We start from the raw sequence: 25,690 nt of genomic DNA, 5'->3' as shown, positions 1-25,690 counted from the left end.
TTTGAGATTTTTACAGTTTTTGTACTGACTAGCTGCCCCATCACTGAAGTATTTCGCAAAATGTATGTGAGGCAGCTTGTTTTTCACATATGCCACGACAGTGAAAATGTGGGCATGAACTGCAATGGCGTCATGAATTAAACAGTCACTAAAAACGCACAGGTTCATGACAGACACATCACCTGATTCTCCTCTGTAGTAAATCGCAAATGGCTGGAGAGTTGCTTGACTGTTGTCCCAATGATATCCTTGGATGGCATCTTGAACTATAAATGCATAATTTTCAGAAAAGTCTAGTATTACTATAATTTCATCTTGTTTCAAATTATCCTTGCAAAACTGGAGATAAGCCGATTGTGCTGTTGCTGTGAAGCTGTGTGTGGTCAGTTTGTCCGTTTTTTGACAACACATTTCAACAAAATCTTCCACTGTACTTTGCTTTGTTTCAAGACTTGTGCGATCCGTGTGCATCCATTGTTTATAAGAAACAAGTTCATCGTCATCCATAAGGAGTTCACCATACAGGTTTGTTATTCGTGTGTTCTGCAAGATTTACCTTACCAGGTCACTTTTCACACCTGTGTGTCATGCACTGGTAGGAACTGATGCAACACACTAGCAGCTTCATTGCACCTTTGTAATCCAGACCAGAATCCTTTATAGCAGCAAACATCAGCTTAGCATTTTGATGGGTCTCACATACACAAACATTGTGTGTGCCCCTTGCACTTACAGGCACAACCCATTTTGGCCAAAGATTGAAAAAAGATTGTAAACCTACTTTGGTATTGGGATACTTTTCCTTGAACTCTACAAATAGTTCTGATATGTTGCATAGCAACAGCCTTTTTTGCATCTGTACACATACATTTCCCATTTTCACCGTTACACAGTCTTTTTTTCCAGGCATTATTCGGCTGTAGTAATTATTTTCATAAAACTCTGACACTAGCACCTTTATTTCTGAACTCAATTGCTTACCCTGAGCCTGCTGAAGTTGTGGAAGCACTCCTTGGGTTGCTTTTATTTTCTTAGCTTGCTTTACCATATATGTAGAAACATTGAATTCCTTTGCAGTGTAGTCAATAGACCATCTGGAAGGTGCAAGGGTAAGAATAGCTACTTTTTTTCTGGTGTGTGGATATGGCACATTTTTCTTCCAAATCATGCACAATTTTGTCCAAATCAGAGCATTTGTGACATGATTTCTGTTCCTTTGGAGCAGATAGTTCTTCCTCTTCCACCATTAGTGTGTCAGCTATTTTGTGTTTTAATTCATTTGAGCGTCTTGTAGTTTTCTTCTACCATAGCTGGGCCTGTCTCTTTTCCCAACTTTGTGTGTCTTCATGGGAGACAAACCAAGAGCAGTCACTAAAGTATTTAATTGCTCATCCGCTGTGGTTGTAGGTGGCTGATACTCTTCATCACTGTCATGTAAATTATCAGAATATTCTTCGTTTTTTAGCAGTGTAACACACCTGGAACATAACGTTTGTCCTGGTTTCATGTCAAGTCCCATGCGTTGATTCACTTCCAATACTGAATTTATATCAATTTCTCTGAGGCTACACTTCACTGTCTTCTTATGAATCCGAAATGGATCCAAACAACTTCTTTGTAGGAAAGAATACTTATCCAGAAACACTTTCATATGATGATAACAAACACTAAAGTTTTCTGGAACTGTATTTCTTGTGCCCACAGAGTGCATCCCGGATCTCCATAGCAACAAATCTTGGTCCGATTCATCCAGATCGTACAGTACAAAGCAAATGCCACATTTTATTCCATATGTTGTTTTATGACATTCAGATGCTTGTGCTCTACCAATACTGCAACTTGTTTGAACAAAAGCACCACTAGTACACTCTTCTGCCTCCATACTGACTTTCCACGACAGTACTGACCAGTCTGAACTAGAAACTTAAAAACATGAGTAACCTGTAATTGTTGCTTGTTTCCTTTATTGTTCCTGCCTAACAATTACTCATTCTTTCCCTGAAAACTACCATTGTTTAACTTTCTGTTGCCTAATGGTTCCCAACAGTTGCTGCAGCCTTATCTGAATCAAGCTGTCTGCATCGTCATTATTACTGGCTAAATTGTGTTAAAAGAAACGTAACCAAATACATCTCTGTCAACTTTTATTGTACACAAATTCCTTGCAATAACAAGTTGAAATGTTGCCACATATTATATTATGGTCTACTTATGCAGTGTTTGAAATTTGGCTTGGATATCACTTGTCCCTTTTGTGCTACCACACTTAGAAAATCCATGTTTTTCAGGTAATTTTTCAAATTTTTGTATTTTCGTGTGCATGTAACTCTGTTTGTGTGACTGATATGGGCAAGATGAGTTGTGTGTGAGTTTAGGCCACATTAAGCTTACCACACACAAAATTTATACCCTTTTTGAGTGAATTATATTTGGCATAGAGGGCACCTACAATATGTACCTTTTAACGAATTACATTTTTTTAATCACATTTTGGAATTTTTTATTTTCCCTCAGAAATATGTTGTTGGTGTTTTGATTCATAGAGTGTGTTCTCTTCCAAAGCTATTAAGACCTGAAGTTGGGTCTGAAGATAGATTGCCAGATGCAGGTTGCAATTTCCAGGTCACGCCACCTTCTTTCACAAGCCATAATTCTGGAACTAATTGGGAGGGGAACTTAAAATTTTGTATATGAGTGTTCCACACTTGGTAGGATTGGTGTGCTAAATTTCAGCCGAATCTGAGACTATCAGCTGGAACATTTTCTCAAATTGGTTGAATTGACTTGGAATGACCCATTACTATTCACCATCAGATACTCTGCTTTTGTTAGACTCATTTGTACTCCCCATCTGTTGTATTCCTGATATAATCATCGTATCATGAACTCAAGGTCATAATCATATTGTGCTATAATAGCTTGATCGTCAGCAAAACTTAATGAAAATATCTGTACATCGTTGACAATGATTCCCATTCCTCTGCAGCTGTTCTTCCGATTTCGGAGAGCCACTTCTACATATAAATTGAACAGGAATGGTGACATACTGCAACCTTATCGCAAACCTTTAGTGACATTAATAGATTCTGATAACTTTGAACCTCATTTAATCTGTACCGCATTATCTCTGTGCATTTCAATAATAATTTGTAAAAGCTGATCATCCGTACCTGTATCTTTCATAGCTCCCCGCAGCTTAGAGCTAGGGACTGTATCATAGGCTTTTGCTAAATGTACAAAGGCAGTGTGTAGCTCTTTCCCTGATGCCATAAATTTCTCCATTAGTTGTAAAATAAATAGTTATCTGTACATGATCTGTTCTGCCTAAACCCACTCTGGTCTTCCCCCATATGGTGGCTGACATTTTGTCTAATTTTTCAAACATTATCTTGCCAAATAAGTGGCTCATTGTACAGTTGACACTATTGCCTCTGTAGCAGTTTGTGTCTTTTCAGTTACCTTTCTTGAAAATAGAAGTCATATATGACTTTTTCCATTTTGAGGGAATTTCAATCCTTTTACCACTGTTGTTCATCAGACAGGTTAGTTGTTTCTTCATATATCTTCCTCCAGCCTTCAATAATTCAACAGGAATGTTTCCTGGACCAGGTGATTGGCCATTCTTCATTTTAATTAATGCGCAGTTCACTTCCACTATTGTAATGTTTATGTTTCGATCAATTACTTCCATCTTCTCTTCATTCCCTTGCGTGTAATATGGTCTGTCTTCAGTTAAAAGGCCTGCATAATGCGTTTTCCATTCCTTTAAGGGAATTAGCTTGTATACTGCTTTGTTTACTTGTGTTTTCTTCATACTGGTAATTGTCCTCCACATTTCTGTTGTTTCTGATCCTCCTGTTAGGCTCTCAGTTTCAATACATTTCTGTTCCCACATCTTGTTCTTTTCTGATTTAATTTTGTTTCTTAATTTGTAATTTGTTGCCTGGAAGTTTTGTTTGTCCTGTAGTGATTAAATGATAACCATTTTTTGTAGAGATTTTTCTTTTCCCTAATCAACATCTTCAGGTCATCAGACATCCATGGAGGATCTGTTTTCCTAGACTCTTACTCCCCGTCCCTAGTACCTCTAGAGAAATTTTTGTAAGTGCTTTTTTAATATTTTCATATTCTACTCCAACATTATCATCTTCTGGAATTGCTTTTAGTTCATCTTCTAACCTATGTTGAAATAAATCCGTGATGCTGAACTGCTTCAGGAGAAAGAGCTTATACCTTGCCCGTTCTAATTTCTCATGATTGCTGTGGTCTGCCACTTGTCCTGTTGTTGATGGTTTTCTCCTAAATGGGTATGTCCACTTTGCTAAAACTAAGTAGCGATCAGACCCACAGTTGGCTCCCCGCATGGCTCTACAGTCTTGAACTACCATTTTTGGCGGTTGCTTGGTAATGATGTAATCAATTATTGATTTCTGCTGTAATGATGGTTTTCTCCCCTATATATCTGTGGATACCTTTATGGGAATAGTGTGTGTTCAGAATTTTCAAGTCATATTGGTTACAGAATTCTACAAGATTTTCTCCAGAACTATTAATGACATTTTCTCCATATCTCCCCCCATGAACCATGGACTTTGCCGTTTGTGGGGAGGCTTGCATGCCTCAGCGATGCAGATGGCCGTACCGTAGGTGCAACCACAACTGAGGGGTATCTGTTGAGAGGCCAGACAAACGTGTGGTTCCTGAAGAGGGGCTGCAGCCTTTTCAGTAGTTGCAGGGGCAACAGTGTGGATGATTGACTGATCTGGCCTTGTAACACTAACCAAAACGGCCTTGCTGTGCTGGTACTGTGAATGGCTGAAAGCAAGGGGAAACTACAGCCATAATTTTTCCCGAGGGCATGCAGCTTTACTGTATGGTTAAATGATGATGGCGTCCTCTTGGGTAAAATATTCCGGAGGTAAAATAGTCCCCCATTCGGATCTCCGGGCGGGGACTACTCAGGAGGACGTCGTTATCAGGAGAAAGAAAACTGGTGTTCTATGGATCGGAGCATGGAATGTCAGAACCCTTAATCGGGAAGGTAGGTTAGAAAATTTAGAAAGGGAAATGGATAGGTTAAAGTTAGATATAGTAGGAATTAGTGAAGTTCGGTGGCAGGAGGAACAAGAATTTTGGTTAGGTGAATACAGGGTTATAAATACAAAATCAAATAGGGGTAGTGCAGGAGTAGGTTTAATAATGAATAAAAAAAAAAAGGAGTGCAGGTAAGCTACTGCAAACAGCATAGTGGACACATTATTGTGGCCAAGATAGACATGAAGCCCACGCCTACTACTGTAGTACAAGTTTATATGCCAACTGCTGCTGAAGGCTGGTGACGAAGTCTCGGAGCCACCCACAGCTGCCATAGATGTACTCTGAGTCGACTGCAAGCTGCTAGACTGCACGTGGACAAATTTTAAAAGTTGCTGCAGTTGTGAGTAAAGTCTTGGTCTACACAAACTTCTTGTAGAGTCGGTCTTCCCATGACAACTCGTAATTCGATGCTTTCCTCCATTTCTCTTCTAGCTACATCCTGGAACCGTTGGTCTCCATGATGAGGTATAACATCCCATTGTATGATGTATTATGATGTTAATAAGCTTCCTTCCTTCGTGCAATAATCTTCAGTTGAGAAACTTGACAAAGTTTATCGGAGTGGTACAAAGCCTCATACAAAGTTTTATTTCTTCTGTAATATTGCTTTATATTGGTATTATTATTCTGGATTATGTTGAATATATTGCACAGTGCCGTAGAGAGAAGGGCTGGCTTAAAGTGCGATGTATAATTAGTCATCATAGGTCACAAGCTGCAGAAAGTTACGCATGAAGTGTTGATTGAAATTAAAAAAAATTCTGCCTATCAGCAACATTGTTTAACTTCGCTGTAGTGCAGTGCCTTGAATCCAAAATTCAGACACCATTAGCCATAATATTTCAATCACTTAACCTGGATTGTGCAAGCTGAGTATCCATTTAATTAACTTTGAGTGTCACTTTCTGTACACCAAAATAGTCTAAATCTTTGAAATTCGATGGCAAAGTTCACTTAACCCGTCTAAGCTAAGATTGATAGTTTGGTACTACATCAATTGACATTGACTTCATGCACTTCTTAGAGAATTTGTATTTACGAGTATTTATCACTGATTGCATTTTAAAAATATTTTCAGATCGAAACTATGGTGACTTCCATAATAAAACATTTTTCAAAAACATTTCTGTAATAAGAAATAACTTCCGTATCTTCAGTGGAATTTTTTTCATGTTAATTCTCAATATCAACTTCCAGCATGAAGGTTTGAGACACTTTTAAAAGAATTATAAATGTTCACGTAACTCTCTTTTGACTACATTACTCAGGGAAGACTTTGTCAACATCAGATTTTTTTTTTCTTTTAATTTTTTTCCTTCAAATGATATAACTGGCCATTTTATTTTCTTACAATGGAGGGCTACCTCACAAATATCACACATGTTAACAGTTCGAGAGTCAAACAGTAATTTTTAACTTTTTTCAATATTTTTTTAAAATTTTGCAACTCATTAACAATGAATACAGAGGTTCAAGACAATAGTGGAGTGATGTTCTCACGTATGACACCATCAGCTCTATCTGCAGAAATGATCTGCACTGCCGGACACTGCTTCGAGGGGAACACCGCTAGAACACATTGTGTGCATTCTCCTCGGATTACACGGAACAGGAAAAAAGAACAAATTTTAAGTACATATATTTAACAAACATTTATTCACAGTATTAACATAAGTAGGGCTTGGATGAGTTCGCTCAAATGGAGAATGAAGACAGTAGTGCCAACCCAAATTGGTGCACTACACACTCTGCAGTGTTATGCTTAGATATTCAGCTGATGCGACAGTGTCAAGCAGCACACCATTAATGCTGTATTTGGACATTACGGAATTGTTTTTCCTACTCATCTGCATTAATTTACCTTTTTATAAATTTAGAGCAAGGTGCCACTCATCAAAGTCATTTTTTACTCTCCTACAGTCATTCAACAATGACATCTTCCCATGCACCACAGCATCGTCAGCAAACAACCACAGACTGCTGATCACCATGTCCATCAGATATTTTATGTATGTAGAGAATAAGAGTAATCCTATCACGCAGCCCTTGGACGCTCCCAACAATACCCTTGTCTCTGATGAACACTTCCCATCGAGGACATATATTTAGTATCTTAGATACAAAGGTTTTGCATATTCTCAGAGTGATCTCACAATTCAGACTGGACAAAAACTTACACTTAGTTAACTGGTACAGCTATCTTCATTTTATTCCAAGCTCTTCAAAGGCATCATTTTCTCTGAGGAGAAACTTAGATGGCTTCTGTGCACTGGTGGACAGTGGTTAGTGGTCATTGGTTAGCTATTGGTTTGCAATCATAACTCTCACGATCTTGACACCTGCCATTGGTTGCGCACTGCAGCCCAGTTTTCTTTATGCTTGAAACAGAATGAACAACAAACAGTTTTAGAACAAATGTATAATCATCGAGAACTTTATTATTGTAAGGATGGTGGCTTATTTATTTGTGTTAAAAGTATGGATGTTCCACATGTGTATAAGAATATATGGTCTTTTTGTCTCTGAAGATTTATTTGCTCTAGTGTGTAAGTGCCCTTATGCATGCCTTCTTGTATCTCTAAAAGTTTGGAGGGAGTAACAAATGGACTTCAAATTGATGTGAAGATTGGTATCGTCCTAGTACAAGCTGATGTTACTGCATAGGGGACTAAATTCCTTAAACCTAAGAGGTTTGTGGAATACTCAATACTGACTTAGCTACACAACACACTTAATTCATAGTGGGATGTTGCACCATGCATTTAGCATTTAGATCCAATTGAATTACAACAGTAATGGGCACGTGATGGTGTTACAAAAACAAGTTGCTTAACAAAGAGTGTAAAAAGAAAGTTGAAGTAGATAAAATGCCTTTTTTGTTGTATTGAACAACCCAGTTTTACCTGACTGTATTAAGATCAGCTATATTTTCTTGACTGTACACTCCATATCTTCTAAACCATTTGCAGTGCTTGGAGTAACAGAAATGTGTACTCACTTCACACCTACAGGCAAAGGCTTTGTTACTTTCAAGGAGCTTGCAAGAAAGCTCATGAAACAGACAAGGAATGTCCCTTCCTTGTTGCAGAGAGGAAAGTTCAAGAGATCAGAATTAATTTAAAGCTGCAAAATGTCTTCAATATGTATCATCATTTGTAGTGATCTTGGGAAAAAAAGCTCAGTTTGTCTGCTCAGATACCACACTGACTTTAGTTTTACTCCTAAACATTCAAAGTACTATTTTCACAGCTTTGCAGTCAGTCCTTATTTACAAAAAAATGAAGAAAGTAAGAAAGAATATTCAGCAAAGGAAATCTTAACTAAAAAAAAAAGTTATTGGATTTCATGCTTCCTTTATTACCCAACGAAGATGAATTTGTTATGGTTGTGTACGTAGATTATAAAGCCCATCTGATTAGTTTATGATGCATCATGAGTGTGCCTCCTCCCTCTTTTAATAAAACACTTTGTTTGGGAAAAGACACTTTGGTAACAGAAATACTAATTAATAGTGGATCCCATGGTATCTCCCCCATCCCCGTATAATTAAAATGGATTCAGAGGTCATAATTATTGAGTATTTAAAAATTTTTGTTGTGGGACAAACTATTTTGACCATGTCTCCAAAAGGCCCATATCAAACCATATATTGTCTTGTGACATTAGTCACAGGAAAGACAAAACACATGTCGAAAGGACTGAGGCTATGAGTTTATCAAGGACACTTACAACAATTCACTGATCCCACCTTCATGTCAACTTAGACTTATTCCTCTCTGTGTCAACTTACACACAGTCATTGCTACTTTTCATGCAGCTCAAACCATCACATTTATTGTTTTCACCTACCATAACATGAACCTTTCTACAGGTGAGGTCTTACTGAGTTAGTCAAACAATTGCCACTCCTCCCACAATCTCCACCTCTCATTCATAACATACACATCTATGTGTTAGAGATTTTATGCACATTATGTGATCAGAAGCTCTAAGCATACATGTGTCATTTGGGGACTATCTAGTGACTCAGCTCATTTAAGTACGCCATCTGATCAATTCTGAATTATATAGGCTCGTCTGGGTACTTTTGACCATAAGATGACATGAGAGACGGACCTGCCAGTATGAAAGGAGGTGGGAAGTATTGTGTTGTTATAGTCCGATCCACGAACGATGGTGGTTCACACATGTTGAGGCACGGATGAGGATTGTGTTGTTGACGATTCCAAGTGACAGTCGTGGTATGCGCATGCACATGCTTTCCTCTTGAAGAAAGTGTATATCCTGCAAATTATGTCTCTCTCTTGCTTAGGTGGATTGTATCACTTACCATCACCATCAGTGATGACAACTTGTGACAGTTGGAATAAAAAGTCACGAAACAATTCGCTACGATCACATGTAATGCTTGCATTAGCTATGGCATTCAGAGCAGAGTGCTCAGGACACTACTAAATGCTCATTGGCTGTCCAAGAATGCGTGACATAGGTGTGTAGAACAAGCCGAAACTCGAGTGCCTGGGGCACTGACCACTGATGTGCAAACTGCACTGGTCGTTGTTCCCCTTAGAAGCATTGCTCGTTTACTTGGTCATTGATCTGTTGAAGTGCTGATTGCTGCTTTGCAAACTCCACTGATCATCGGCCTCCTTGTTCGATTGCTGCTGCTTGTGGCTCAACATGTCTAAATCTCTAAAATGTTCACTGACGATATGTCTTTACGTAGTTTTCTGCCAGATCTCTGCTTTGAACAACTATAAATAACACATAATTATTAAAGACCCTACATGTTCATCAATCATTCTGTGAAAGGCACCAAAGGGTGAAAGTCAGGAAGGAGCATTCCCATGAGAAGGTAGACAACCTTCAGGTACATCTGTATTAAATAATGAAGATCCGTTACCTTCTCCACTATAGTTGAAATCACGATCGATGGTGGTCGAGTTTAAACTTGCTCTGCATGTCTGTGTCACGCATTATCCAACTATCAGTGAGCAGTCAGCATTGTTCTCAGGAGTCTGCTGTGAATGTCGTAGACAGTGCAAGCATTATACTTGATCATAGCGAGTTATTTAGTGAAATTTTATTCCGTTTTTTGTAAGTTGCCATGGCTGTTGGTGGTGGTGAGTGACAAATTGTGCACAAGCAAGTGAGAGACATTATTTGCAGTATACAAACTTTCTTAAAGCTCAGAGCACACGTATGTGCATACCTCAACCATCACTTGCAACCAGCGACAATGCAATCACCACCCATGTCTCGAGCTGCGCAAGCTGCCGTCGCTCGTGGATCGGACTATGGATGGAGTCCACAAAATGGCAGAACATGTTTATTACATAACAGGTAACAACAAGGAACCCACTCTGCTGTATCAGAAAAAGGCTGTAAAAAATAATGCATCTGGACTTCAACAGTACAGTGGTATTTAATAATTGTATAGATTTCTGTGGTGAATTTTCCTTCTGGTATTATTAATAGCCCATTATATGTGTGCAAACTCGAATCCATATGGTGTGTTCCATTGAAGCTAACTGGTGTACTTTGTAGTATTCTGTCCCACCTTAGGAACGTGTCTAAAGAGTTTCTCTTTGGCCTTTTCAACTACATTTGGTAACAGGGACCAGATCCTGACATAAGTATTATCTTGATTCCCTTCTTAAAATCAAAGATAACTGTCTCAGCTTGCCTGCATCAGTTACATTGCCTAGCAATGACACTTGATGAGTCACAAACCAGCATCCTATGGTGATTCTAAAGTAGCAGAAATCGTGTCACCTTCAAACAGACAGTGCTCATAAATTGTTGGTAATTTAGCTTAGTGTAAGCTGCCTTTCAAGATGCTCCCTGGTGCAGAGAAACAACTGAAAGATTGGAAAATAAGCCACCAGGTCTGGATGGAATCCCAGTTCAATTTTACAAAGAGTACCCTATGGCACTGGCCCCTTACGTAGCTTGCATTTATCGCGACTGCCAGGTCAAAGTCCTAAGTGACTGGGAAAAAAGTGCAGGCTACTCCTGCTCATAAGATGGATAAAAAATGGACCTGCTACATTACAGACCAATGTCATTAATATCACTTCTCAGCCGAATTCTTAAACATATTCTGAGTTCAAATATAACAAATTTCCTTGAGACGAAAAAGTTTCTGTCCACAAATCAGCATGGTTTTAGAAACAATTGCTCATGTGAAACTCATCTTGCCCTTGTCTCATGTGATATATGCAAACTATGCATGAAGGGCAACTGACTGCTTCCATATTTCTAGGTTTACAAAAACATTTGACACAGTATAGTGCCTTGAGAATTTCTGGGTAAATTCTACAGACCTGTCAGTTCCACTGAGAGATGAGTGTGGTAAAGTAGAACTGTGTCTACTGCACCACAATAATGTGTGTGCAGGACGGACGTGTATCACACGGATAATCGGCACGGGCAGGTAGTCGCCGAGCCCGCCTAAGAAGTTACACGTGCAGCTCAAGGAATAAACACGCCGTAGTCTGTTGGATGTCAAGCATTACTGTGTGAACATTTGAATGTTGTTGAAAGAAGAGAAGAGACAATTACTTATTCATTCATTCACTTTTGTAAGGTCCGGACAGTTGTCTTGTTAAACTTTGAGAGATTTGTAGACTGTATTTCAGGAAAAATGAGTGTGATAGCTTCTGACGGACCAGGTGTTGAACTTACGAGAATCGTTTAGTTGTATGAAAACTGTTATGTGTGATGAAAATACAGTGTGACTGAGTTCAAAATATTTTCAAGCGTACGGAGTTATATTAAAAGTATAGAAAATTCCTCCAAAGCAGCATCTTATTTTCGGAGAAGAAGTCGGGCAGAGCATCACAGCCGGCTATCCTGTAGAGAAGATCGGTGAAGCAACTCCCAGTAAGTTTGATATTCGAGGGGGGAGTGTGAGTCTTGCACACCAGTACCACACTGCCACCCTTAATCACTGGAAACCGCCAGTACAATGCTTCACTGCAGACTGGCAACAAAGGTACAAACATATAGAATAGGTTCCCAGGTACGCGAGTGGCTCAAAGATTTCTTAAGTAATAGAATCCAGTATGTTATTCTCAACAGTAAGTGTTCAACAGAGACAAGGGTATCATCAGGTGTGCTCCAGGAAAGTGTGATAGGACTGCTGTTATTTTCTATATACATAAAGGATCTGACGGACAGGGTGGATAAAAATCAGCAATTGCTTGCTGATGATGCTGTGACTACACGAAGGTATCATCATCGAGTAACTGATGACTTAGAGAAATTTCTAGTTGGTGTGATGAATGGCAGCTATCTCTAAATGTATAAAAATGTAAGTTGGCTTGTGTCTGTATATGTGTGGATGGATATGTGTGTGTGTGCGAGTGTATACCCATCCTTTTTTCCCCCTAAGGTAAGTCTTTCCGCTCCCGGGATTGGAATGACTCCTTACCCTCTCCCTTAAAACCCACATCCTTTCGTCTTTCCCTCTCCTTCCCTCTTTCCTGATGAGGCAACAGTTTGTTGCAAAAGCTTGAATTTTGTGTGTATGTTTGTGTTTGTTTGTGTGTCTATCGATGTGCCAGCGCTTTCGTTTGGTAAGTCACATCATCTTTGTTTTTAGATATATAAAATGTAAGTTAATGCAGATGAGTAAGAAAAAAATACCTATTGTCTATTATTTTATGACCCACTATTCTTTTTCCACCAATACAACAACTCTCTTACATTTATGCTTTGAGGAATTGTTTAAAACAACTGTTGGTGTCGGTTTCAGTGGTGATTAATGAATATTTAACCAGCCTTGGTTTGCAACTTATAAACCCATTCCAAATGTTTGAAACTCTGGGAGATATTTGTATCTCATACAAAGCTTAAAGCTTGCCTGTCTGTGCATTTGCACAACCTGAAGATGGGTACATAGAAAGCCTTGAATATTCTCAAGAGTCTTATGTGGCAGAAACTAGGGAGTGAAAATTTCCTTTCTCTTACAACACTGATTAAGGTTCCATGCCTCAGTCAGGACAAATAGAGCCCCTTTAGGATCAGTTACCCATCCGCCTGCCTGCCTGTCAACACCCCTTTTTCTCATAAACGGGTAGAGGTATCAAGTTAAAATGTATGTCTAATCCTGAGGTCTATTGTTCCTTGTAAGTGTAAATAAATTTAAACTTCCAAATCAATGCAGTCAAAAGATACAGTCATTTACGTCACATACTTCATATTCCCAAACTCGCTCATCAAAACATGCAGATGAACCATCTACATAAATAATGAAATTTGTACAGAACCTTCAGAGGTCAAGCTGCCCTCAAACTCATTGATTGTCCCCCCCCCCCCCCCCCTCTCTCTCTCTCTCTCTCTCTCTCTCTCTCTCTCTCTCTCTCTCTTTAAAAAGTGCTTAAGACCCAGATGTTTGAGTACAGCTTGATATATTTTAATTTTATGATTTGAATCATAGTGTCAGATTGGGAGACCAGGTTATGGATGATACCAACCTTACAACAAAAATAAGTTCTTATTTGTTTTCAATTACTTATCTCTTAGGTAACCAATTGATGTAATACACCAGAATTGGAATGTAGAATTGGTGTGTCTTTTGACTGAGAATTTTAAGTAAAATCTCATAATTGTTCTCTTCATTTGCTTCCTCTCCAGCTTGTGGACCTACCTGCGAAGATAAGTGTTGACCAGATCCTGGATGCATATGTGAAACTTAAAACTTCAAGTAAAAGTAACACACCATACAAGTAAGTACCTATATGAATATCTTATTCAGCCCATATTTAAGTACTGCCACAAACAAACACAATTGCAGCTTTTAGTAGCTGATGTAATAAAGTTGAATATCATTCAGTTTGGACACCAGTAAATGTGGTTGAGCTTAATAAAATTGTAGTAGTAATAGTTTCTGATTTTTGTGGTCTACTACCGTACATTTATTTGCTCATTGCTGATTACAGGATGAAACAATGAATTTACATTTGGTTTCCTCTCCATGGATCTCTTAGTATCATAATCAAATACTGTGTTATATTTTGTCAAATATCAGCTAGATTTCTAGAATTTTTGGATTCTGTACTGCCTTTTGTATACATCAGTTCATCTGAATTATGTTCTCTGTATTACTAGCAAAATCACAATATCTAATATATGTTTTCTTCTTTAGAGAAAGTGCTGTTATTGAGGTTATCAATGGAATTCGTGAATATTTCAATGTGATGTTAGGCACGCAGCTTCTATACAAGTGGGAGAGACCTCAGTACAGTGAGGTGAGTGAATTCAACTTTATATTTTGGTAGCTACACTTTTCCTTGATAACTAACTTAGAGTATTATGTACTACACTCAGGTAGCTGACCCAGGTTCGATTCCCAGCCAGGTTGGAGATTTTTCTCCATGCGTGGACTGGGTGTCGTGTTTTCCTCATCATATTTCATCCTCATCATTGTCACACTAATCACCCAGTGTGGCGTCGATCGAAATAAGACTTGCAACTTGGCAGCCGAACTTCACTGCATGGGGCCTCCTGGCCATCAATGCCACACGATCATTTCATTTCATTTCTACAAATTACAGATCTGATCACATAAATAAATCCTCCATGGCTTACTCATTAACCTTTTGTTGGGCGTGGCTGGTGAGATTGACTTAGTTTTAAATTTTGTCAGTTGTTTGTCAACAGTCGAAAGCAATCGTGTCTTTTTGCTAGAAATGTCACTTGTTCAAACCCTTTTTGTTGTTGTGCACTTCAGTATTGAAGAGACTGCTCTGTTATGGAGGTACGTGCTAATTTATCAGTGTTGTGCACTGAACCCAACCACATTTTATTTAAATAGTACACATATTTGGTTCTCAGCATAATTTAATTAGTACAAAGCAACTTAAGAATGTAAAACACATTTTTGCTTTCTTTCTGAAATCTTTGTTATGGCTGTATGAATATCAAGTATCAAATTGATACAATACATCTGATAGCATTATTTTACCAAAATATTATCATTTTAGGTACAATATACTTGATTGCTACAGTAAGATGTATACTATCCTCAACCTAAAACATTACGAAGAAATCCAAGAGATGTTTATAGAGGATAATAATTGAATTCAAGAGAATTTTGAAGACAAAATGGATGCAGATTGTGATAATGGAACTGAAGTTCTGCAGGAAGATTCAGAAACAGAGGAAGATGACAGTGAATATGGCAAGGAAGTACTTCAGGAAAATGACCATCACTGTATTGGAAGGAACAAAGTGACAAGATGGAATAAAGTTCCAGTATCACAGAGAGTATGTTTCAGGGCCCACAATATTCAGATGTTACCTGCATCTTTAGGTATGGCAGAACTGGCGAAAACTCTTATGGGATGCTGGAATTGCCTCTTAGATGATGACATTTTGCCCATTATAGTTCTGTATGCAAATCACAATATTAAAATCATCAAAGCTTCATTTCAGTATGAGAAAGGCATAAAACTAGATGATGTTATTGAACTGAAAACCTTCATTGGTCTCTTGTTTTTGGTTAGTGTTAACAAAAGTAACTGACAAAGCTTAGAGAATCTAAGGGGAATGGGTGAGGAAGGTATTAAAAAATTATGCCTCGTTGTGAACACACAGTTTATCACACTCCCCCATTAGGTGATAATCTTGCGATTTGTGATCATAATGGAAAATGGAGGGTGCAGAAGCACTGATAAAAGGCAAACACAAATATTTAAACAAACTCAAATGAGTATTCACAACACACACTTTTTGAGATTCTTCGTCAAGCAATATTTGAAGATATGCTTCGCACAAATCAATTTTTGAAAAGTTGTGTTCCGCTCCTAATCTGTGCATGAGATCCTCTGGGCCTGGCAATGGATAAGTATCAATGACAGTTTGTGGATTGACCATAGACCTAAAGTCAACACAGAGGCAAATGCGACCTGAAGGTTTTGGGAGCAAAACCAGTGGACTTGCACATTGACTAGCTGATATTGGCGCAATTCCTCTGCTATCTTGCAATTCTTTAAGTTCATCTGCGACTTTGTCCCGTAATGCAATGGGAACAGTTCTGGCCTGGGCAAAATTTTGGCTGAGCATTGTCTTCCAGAGTAATATGTGCTACAAAATTGAGAGCCTTGCCTAAACCTTCAGAAAAGAGTTCCAGGAAGTCCTTTAGCAAGCTAGCTACACTGACTTTTGCGTGGAATGCAGACACTGACAACACATAGGCCTCAATGTTAAAGCCAAACAAATCAGAAGAATCAATACCAAATATGTTCTGACCATTGTGTGATTGTAGCACTGTAAACGTCACTGATCGCGTATACGAGCAATACATGGCAGGCAAAGTATGTTCCGAGAACGGGAAAAGTTTGTTGATAAAGTGGAACACTACACTTCCTACTATGGATAAGAAATAATGGCTTTTTACAGTACCTGGTACATGGTTAGCGAGGATGTGGGCTACAAATTGGGACAACCACTTGAGCCATTCCTCCACTTGTTCACGAAACAGTCGAAGAGGCGGTATAGCAGTAGGTGTTGCTGTAGGTGGCGCTTGTTCCATTGGGCGTGCAGCGTTGGCTAGTAGGTTCTGCACCGTGTTGAGCAGGGTGGAGATTTGCTGCATCTGGAACTGAAACATCTGCATTAACTGCATTGCAACTAACACTTTGGCTGTGGTGCCTGAGCAGGGAGTGGGACAGGTGGGGTGGACATTTTGGAAGAGACAAATGCAACAAACAGACAAGGCAAGCAAGGACAAAAGCAAAGTAAATTTCAGCAACCCCCACCTGAAAACACTGATTAGCAAAAGAAACTGTTAAAGTGACTAAACGCCCCTGCAAGACAAGAGAGAATTAAGGTGCCAGCAAACAAAAAAACCGAAAATTCCATGGTCGTCAGGTTCGGGATTTGTTTGCAACTCATTGCCAATGTGGGATCCTGCCCACTCGATGCTGCTATCTCAGATAGCTACACAGCAATTCACATTAATGGTTTGTATTACAATAAAGTAGATTGACAGTACTTAACTTTGGTTTACAGTGGTGTCACAAGTGATGGGCAACATGCAAACAGTGTCCTTTGCCATATACAATATCCATGCTAGTAATGGATATAGGTCGCAAGTAACAGCTCTACTAGTGTCCGTCTTCTACTGTCCGGTCGAGGTTGCCGGGAGCGGTGCTTATATTCTCGTCGGCTAGAGGCCGCTCGTGTCGTGGTGCGGTCCTAGTCAGCGAACTATTGGCTGATGTCATCTCAAAGCCTTCTCTGCTCTTGCCTTCTTCATCTTTGTGCTGGCACTTGTCGTTATGCTGGAACAGCTTCTTAATGAAACATTAACATTGATATCCGTTACATTAATTGAACAATCTTTCCACATCACTGGACAGAAATAATTTGCATTAATTTTTGACTACATGACCTTTTTTGCTTATTAAGTCTGTCATCTATGGTATCACTATTTTTAATAATCACCATCATCCTATTAGCAATACATGCCACTGACCTCTATCTATACTTTTACTTTCTCCTGCAGAAATGTGTACCAGTCTGTGTATTTGTCCAATTTTAAAGTCAGTTCAGTCCAATTTTAAAGTCAGTTCAAATGGATTCAGGCAAACTGCATTGATACAGGTTCCTGTAGCTGGCAGCATGATGCAATTTGCTGCCTGTTCACTATGTCCCTCCCCGCACCCATCCTAGTTCTCAAGCAAGCCGGTATCACTGTTCCCCCTCCAACCCTTCTGTGATGCTGTGCTGAGCAACTGTGAAACACTGACTGCAGTATCTTCTAAGGTGCAGGTCATGTGGAACAACACTAACTGATATTACATAAATGATCCCAATCGTGAGACAGTAAAATTCTCAACTTCGCTCATCTTGAGGTCTGGTGATGTCTGTTGCTACTATCTCCGCACTGGGTCTTGCCGCTGTAATTTGTTCTCGTGATAACAATTATAGCCAATTTAATATGATTTATTTTGTTTGTTAGACATTTAACTGTGGATTAATTTTCTTTCTTGTTTCATCTGATTGTCCATCTCATTCTGAAGCTGGTTAAAAGGTGGTACTGTTTTTACTCTTTAATCCAAGACATTAACAGCAACCGAATTTCTCATTTGCAACCCATTTGGTAAATCATTATTACATCTCATAATAAAATATTGACTTGCATTCGGAGTCAAGTTATGTTTTTTGAAGGACAACATTTTCACCTTTCAGTGTTAACTTTATATAACAAGCACCTTAAATGTTTGTGTAAAGTATCTATACTTGTACGAGAACTTACAGCATTCCTGTTTAAATGCAGCAATAGTTTGTAAGATAATAGCATTAAATTCTATGACCTCCGGTGTTTCACAAAATTGTTGAATTTTAAGCAGAGCAGTAGATTGTCGTATTGGCTAGTGCATAGTTACTCGTGTATCCCTTGCACTAATGCCGTGCTAGACAAATGTCACACGACTGAGCAAGGTCAATACTGTATCGAGCACTTTGGTGTAACGTGGAACCTTGAATCTGTTAGAGCATTAGTCTCATTTGCCCTACCTAACCTTCCAAATAGATCTGCATGTGATCTCAATAGCCCAAGCTTCACCAGTAAATGTAAGTCAACACCTGTATCAATCTATTAAACAAGCAGTAGTTCAATATGTCAGTATAAGATGACGCAGTAGTTTTTTAATGATGACTGTAGGAAAAATCTCATGTTATAATTGAGTAAATGTGGTAATATTTACGCCTTCCTTACATTATTATAAAAAATGTGTCACTATAATAGAAACTTAATTTTATTGATAAGGGTGACATCTCTGTACCAGGCTAAAAACTTTTGATCTTGCCTTTGTAAATATAACTTGTTGCCACTCGTTACCACAGTTGCATGTTTTGCTACAATATCAGAGATAACTGTACAATGAGAAGTGAAAGGAAGCCTGGTGACCAGCACCCTTACATGTAGACCAGCTTCCAGCAAATGGGTTGGTGCTGACCTCGGCTAACTTTTAAAGTACAACATTTGTGCTGTAATTGCTGTGAGATCAGCAGTGGTTGCTGGTCATCAACAGTCCAGGTACAAATCTGTTATCTCTGAAAAGCAGTACAATCACAGCGAGTGTGCACTCCATTTCTTAGAGCGAACACCTCACTTTGTATATATAGCCCACTTTTTCAAGAGGGTCATTCAACCTCCAGCAGGTCAGGGTAAAACTTCACTGAAGTTGGCACACCCCCCCCCCCCCCCCACCCCACCCTCACCCTCACCCCCCTGCATGATGCCTACAGTATTTGGTGACCTAATACATTGTTTGAAACACAGAACACACTTTCTGTTTTCAGACATAATTTACTAGGACTTTTCTTTTCACGCTCAGGGTATGACTATTCTGTCCTCAATATAGTACCTTGCATCATTTTCTCTGTTGGCATCTATGAACAGCTCTTGCAAACATGGTGTTTTTACATGTTTTTAACAGCATTTGTTTTTCCACCAAACGTACAAAAACAATTTCTTTGGATAATTTCAAACCAGTCATTTATAACCACTGTGCAAGTGATATCTTCTTTATCTACATGGCTATTCAGCAATTCACACTAACATGCCTGGCAGAAGGTTCTTTGAACCACTTTCATACTATTTTTGTCTATCATTCCACTTTCTTAACAATGTGTGGGAAAAATGAACTCTTGAGTCTTTCTCTAGAAGCTCTTTGATTTGTCATACCTTATTACGAGGATTGTAATTTTAACAGTGGCAACTATTTATTTACAGCTCGTACAAAATAGATACGTGTTTCAAAGTTTTACTGACCTTCAAAGTCACCAGCATTGTGTATAACCCATTGCCAATGATGTGGAAGTCGTAGGATACTCTTAGCAGTGCCAGTTGCGCTTACAGTTCGAGCGGCGTGGTCTATTGCCCGACGAATTTGTAGCAGTTCTGAAGCGAATTCCATGAAGCGTTTCCTTCAGTTTATAGTAGTTGCCGCACTCGTCACAGAAGCTATATGCCCGGCACAAAGAGCAAGCACGTCTTACTCCGTGACGGTGCTACGCCAGTCATTATTGGGAACAGTTGAATGATGTTATAAGAAAAGAAAAAGATACTTACTTACTCTCTTGAGATTCTGATGGTGAACTTGCAAGAACTTTGAGAGATGTCTGGAACTGAATTTATTGTAGAAGTACTTAACCCTTTGAGTACTGCAGACACGCTATGCCACGGCACTCCATGCTGCCGCGGGGCCTGTGGACTCTGTTTGCTGCTGAAGTGGGCTTTCCCATGGGCCCTGCAGACAGCATTCACTGCGCGGCCTGGCCGGTACTTGAGTCCTAATGACGGCTTATACCGCAGCCGGTTCAACTGCCTCTGGACACCAATAGACGCTCAGGGCTGCATGCCAGCCCGTCGCAAGTTCTTTTGTCGCGTGTACTCCCTGGGATTGATGTACCCTATTATTGTTCTGTTCCGCTGTCCCTGCTATCTGAGAAACACTCTGCAATGGATTTCACAGTTGCTGTTCGACATTTGTGCTAGCTGGTTCACGTGATCTTCTGCATTCTGCTTCTGTGGTGTTGTTTAGCTATCTGCCATTTCATCAGGATTTTTAGAGTGCTGTCACTTTTGAGTTCTACAGACAAACAGCACATCAGTGTCGTTGCACTGACGAAGAGATACTGGAGATACTGACAAGGAGTGACAGTGGCAGTGACAGTGAGTGTGGCATCTTCAATGAATGTAGTGACGATGAAGATTCATTAGAAGAATCTTGTAGTAATACACCTCCATGTACTTCACCTAGTAGAGCTCACCAGGACCGTTCTTCTTCAGATTCTGAAAGTGAAGACGAGCCGATCCATAAAAGGCCACGCCATAGTGAGAATGAGAAATCTGATTGGCAAAAACATGATTTCAGTCCAGCACTTCATGCATTTGATGACTCATCTTCAGGACATAATTGCCAACTAGCGCCTGATTCAAGCATTCTATCCTTTTTCATGCTATTTCTATCAGAAGATCTGTTGAAATTTATAGCACTTTAAACGAACCGATTTTTCACTTTCACCATGGCAAATACGTCGAAATCTGTTTGTTCTCGACTATCCACCCGGAAAGATACAGGTCTTGAGGAAATGTATAGCTTCATTGGTATTTGGCTCCTCATGGCTCCTGTTAAAAAATTGAGAATAAAGGAATATTGGTCCAGAGATGTACTTCTGAGTACTCCAATTTTTGACGAAGTTATGTCCCGTGACCGTTTTATGTTACTTTTGAGAATGTTGCATTTTAGTGACAACTCAGCCAATTGTGGAGATGACAGTTTGTTTAAAATTAGGAAAATAATTGATACAGTTCGTGTGGCGTTCCGCAGTCCATTTAATCCATACAGACAACTCTTTGTCGATGAAAGCCTGTTATTGTTCAAAGGTCGCTTGTCTTTTAAACAACACAGTCCTTCAAAACGAATTAGATTTGGAATCAAAACATTTGTGTTGTGCAGCTGTAAAACTGGACATGTCTTAGATTTCATTGTATACACATACACAACAACAGAAATTGAAGTCCATAATTTGGGGAAATCTGGTGATATTGTGGCAACACTAATGAAGCCATACCTTGAATGTGGACATACCCTGTATGTTGACAGTTGGTATACAAGTCCAGCCTTGTTCCTCTGGCTTCACAACCAGAGAACAGCAGCATGCGGTACTGTACGTAGGAACAGGTGCAACTTTCCGAAGCTAAAAAAGAAACTGAAAGAAGGAGAAGTTGAGTTTGTGTCAACTGACGCAATTCTTGCCCACAAGTGGTGCAACAAGAGAGAAGTGTTCATGCTGGCTACCTGCAACACTACAGAAATGAGTGACACGGGAAAGACAAACAGGACGACTGGCGAAAAAGTAATGACTCTGAGAAGCTCATCTGCAGAAGCCAGCATGATTTTAGGAAACAGTGGTCATGAGAGACACAGCTGGCCCTCTTTGTGTGTGATATACAGCAGGTTCTAGATACCGGCTCCCAGATTGATGCCATATTTCTCGACTTTCGAAAGGCGTTCGACTCGGTTCCACACTGCCACTTGCTACAAAAAGTCCGCGCTTACGGTCTATCCAGTGACATAATGCCATTGGATCAAAGTTTTCTAACAGACACATTGAACATTTATAAGGTTCTTGGTAAAGCTGTGTGACTTTGGCCGGCCGGTGTGGCCGAGCGGTTCTAGGCGCTTCAGTCTGGAACTGCGCGACCGCTACGGTCGCAGGTTCAATCCTGCCTCAGTCATGGATGTCAGTGATGTCCTTAGGTGAGTTAGGTTTAAGTAGTTCTAAGTTCTAGGGGACTGATGACCTCAGAAGTTAAGTCCCATAGTGCTCAGAGCCATGTGAACCCCCCCTTTTTTTTATTTTAGTTGCTCTTTCATTTGGCATATCATTTATAACTGTAAGTTTAATATAATAAATATTATAAAGCGTTAAAACCCCGATACTCATTTATAAACACCCTGTATTTGATTATAGTGTATAATTTTCTATTTAGTATAGAATATTTTATACCTTTTATGAGATGTGATGTAGATGGGGATGGTTGATATCGATTTTGAAAGGGGTTGGGTAGTGTAGGTACAAACATGGCTAAACACACACCACACCCTTCAAACGACTGTCGCAGACAAGTGGACCTGATTCACCACCATTTGCCAATGCACAGGAATTGCTAAGATCTTTCTTCGGGGACTTCAGAAGTGAAGGTGAGAATGTATGCTCTGCAGGAAACGTTTATCATCATACCTCCTCTGGCTTTTCACTCAAGTACCGGCGAAGTAGGGATCCTGGGGAAAGGGGGGTGGGAAGTGTTTCCTGTCTTTGGGGCTATCTTCTTTCAGTTCTTCGATCTTAGCAACCGTTTCTATTTTTTCCTTGTCCACATTGTAGCACTCTCTTGATACACATCAGTGTGAGGTAGACCCTCTCCCGTCTTTCACTCTCTTGTATGTAAAATATCGGGTGTTCAATATGGTGGAAAGCCGAGGGTCTCTAGAATTTGCATCAAAATTCTTGAGGCACTACAGTATATGTCCAATTTTAAGGTCAATTCAATTATTCTGACTACAAATAGATTCAGACAAACTCTATTTTAAACGTGGTAGATGTTCATAAGAAGCCAAACTACGCTATGTAGATCCCCATGGTTGGCAGCACGGCCTAATTCGCTGTCCGCTCCCTACTCCCTGTCCTGCACTCGACTAGTTCTCAGCCAAGCTGATATCAATTCCCCCTCCAACTCTTCCATAGTGCCATGCTTGAACAAGTGTGAAACTCTGACTGCAATATCTTCTAGGGTGCAAGTCATATGTAACAACAGCAATTAATACATAAATAAAAGATCACAATCACAATTCAGTACAGCTCTCGAACTTGAGCTCGTCCCACCATCTACTTACTTCTATCTGTACTATCTCCACGACGGGCTTGCTGCTGTAATTTATTCTTGCAACAACAATTACAGTCAGTTTAATATGATTTATTTCATCTGTTACATATTTCATTCTCAATAAATTTTCCTCCTTGTTTCATGTGAATGTCAGCATCATGTTCTAAAGCTGATTAAAACCCGATAATGTTTTTATCCAGTATTCTAATACATGAGCAGTGACCAAACTTCATTTGCAACCCACTTAGTAAATCAGTGCAGTCTCTTATAATCAAATCAAATATTGATCTGGATTCAGAATTAAGTAATGTTTTTGAAAGATAACATCTCCCCTCTTGACTGTTACCTATACTTAAAAAGCAACATGTTGTTCATACACAGTATCCCTAATATATGAGGACTTTTGTTGTCAACCTATTCAAATAGACAAGAGTTTGTTGGAAGATAAAATTTGGTGCTATTTCCTCCTGTGTTTCACAAAATTATCATATTTTAAGCAGAGTAATAGTCTGGAAGTGATTAGTTCATAGTTTCTTGGATATCCCTTGCACTGATATCATGCGAGCCAAATGTCAAGTGATTGTTCGAGGACGTTGATACTGTATTGAGCACTTCATTGTATCAGGAGAGCTTGAACCTGTTCGAAAGCTGATATCATTTACCCAGCCATGCTCTTCTAAATTCTTCAAATTAAATCTGCAGGTTCACTCAATAGCTAAAACTTCATCTGTGAATGTAAGACAATGCCTATATGGTGTATTAAACAATGTAAATATGTTAACCTCAGCAGCAATAGTTTAATCCGTGATCTGTGAATATAAGATGATCCTGTATTTTTCAAATGATGATTGGGGGGGGGGGGGGGACACCTTGTCTTACAATGAGATAAATGTCATAGTTGGGAAGGAGTGGAGATTGTATCTTAGGAAGGGGTTAAGTGAATTTTAATCTGCTTTTTTAAGTAGATATATTTTATATTTATTTTTGGTGGGTTTAGATGATGTGCTATCCAGTCTCGCTACAACGACCTTGTGGTCGCTAAGCCCCATATATCTCTCATGATGGCCCCTATTTGCTCAAGATTATTTGTTGCCAAGAGGTCAGGTATGTCTTTGCAACCATTTATGCTTCGAGTGGGCTCCTGAATTAATTGTTCACAATAATTTTTGAAGAAACCGCTTAGTACAATTTCTGACAATATTCTGTACCTAGCACCGATATGGAACATGTATTTTTACCAACATATTGAGGTTAGATTGAAGTCATCACTGAGTGTAATTGTATGAGCGGGACACCTAGTTGAAATCACACTCAAGTTTTTTTTGAACTGTTCAGCAACTGTATCATCTGGATCGGGCAGGTGATAAAAGGAACCAATTATTAATTTATTCCTGTTGTCAAGTATAACCTCTACCCATACTAACTCAAAAGGAACTTCCTTCTTCAATTTCACTACAGGACAAACTACATCTAACAGCAACAAACATGCTACCACCATTTGTATTTAAAATGTCATTTCCAAACACCATTAGGTCCTTTGTAAAAATTTCAGCAAGTATTACCTCTGGCTTTAGCTACCTACCAGTACTTAGCTTAGGGCTTTGTATTAGTGCTTGGAGCTCTGGTGCTTTTTCCAGCACAGCTACAATAGTTTAAAGCTACAATATTAGTGATTGCTATCATCCTGTGTGTGTCCTGCAGTCTTTGAGATTGAAGCCATTTCTGTACTTTCCAGAGACCCTCTAACCTAGAAAACCACCCAATCCACACAATACAGTCTCCTCTACCCACATAGCCACCTCCCGTGTATAAAGGACCCCTCACCTATTAAGTGGAACCTGGTACCCTACCATTCTATGGTGCAAATCAAGGAATCTGGAGCCAACACGATCACATAACCATTTGGCCTCTGATTCAGACACTCTACTTAGCTCTGTACCAAGGGTCTGCAATTAGTCATGCCATTGGTGCTACAGTTGGTGAATCTGCCTTCATCTCTCAAATAAGACTGGTGGTCTTTACCAATTCAAACAGCTGTCCAAAACCAGAGAGAATTTGTTCTGCTCCAAAACACACACCAATAGTTCCAACATGAGCCACCACCTGTAGTTGGCTGTACCTTATGCTCTTCAACGCATCCGGAAGCTCATTTTCCGCATCTGGGATGGCTGCTTCTGGTATGCA

At 39.4% G+C, this 25,690-nt stretch overlaps 1 protein-coding gene across 1 annotated transcript in view; it reads left to right on the top strand.

The window, feature by feature from the left end:
- The window catches only part of LOC124612293 (mortality factor 4-like protein 1), a 134,615-nt gene that overhangs the window by 74,008 nt on the left and 34,917 nt on the right, over positions 1–25,690 (top strand). Inside the window, exons 7-8 of the mRNA XM_047140401.1 lie at positions 13,738–13,829; positions 14,249–14,351. Coding sequence (XP_046996357.1) covers positions 13,738–13,829; positions 14,249–14,351 — 195 coding nt within the window. The remainder of the gene's footprint in view (positions 1–13,737; positions 13,830–14,248; positions 14,352–25,690) is intronic.

Source organism: Schistocerca americana, chromosome 4 (genome assembly GCF_021461395.2).
Source record: "Schistocerca americana isolate TAMUIC-IGC-003095 chromosome 4, iqSchAmer2.1, whole genome shotgun sequence".
Lineage (NCBI taxonomy): Eukaryota > Metazoa > Arthropoda > Insecta > Orthoptera > Acrididae > Schistocerca > Schistocerca americana.
This window is presented reverse-complemented; position numbering and strand designations above follow the sequence as displayed.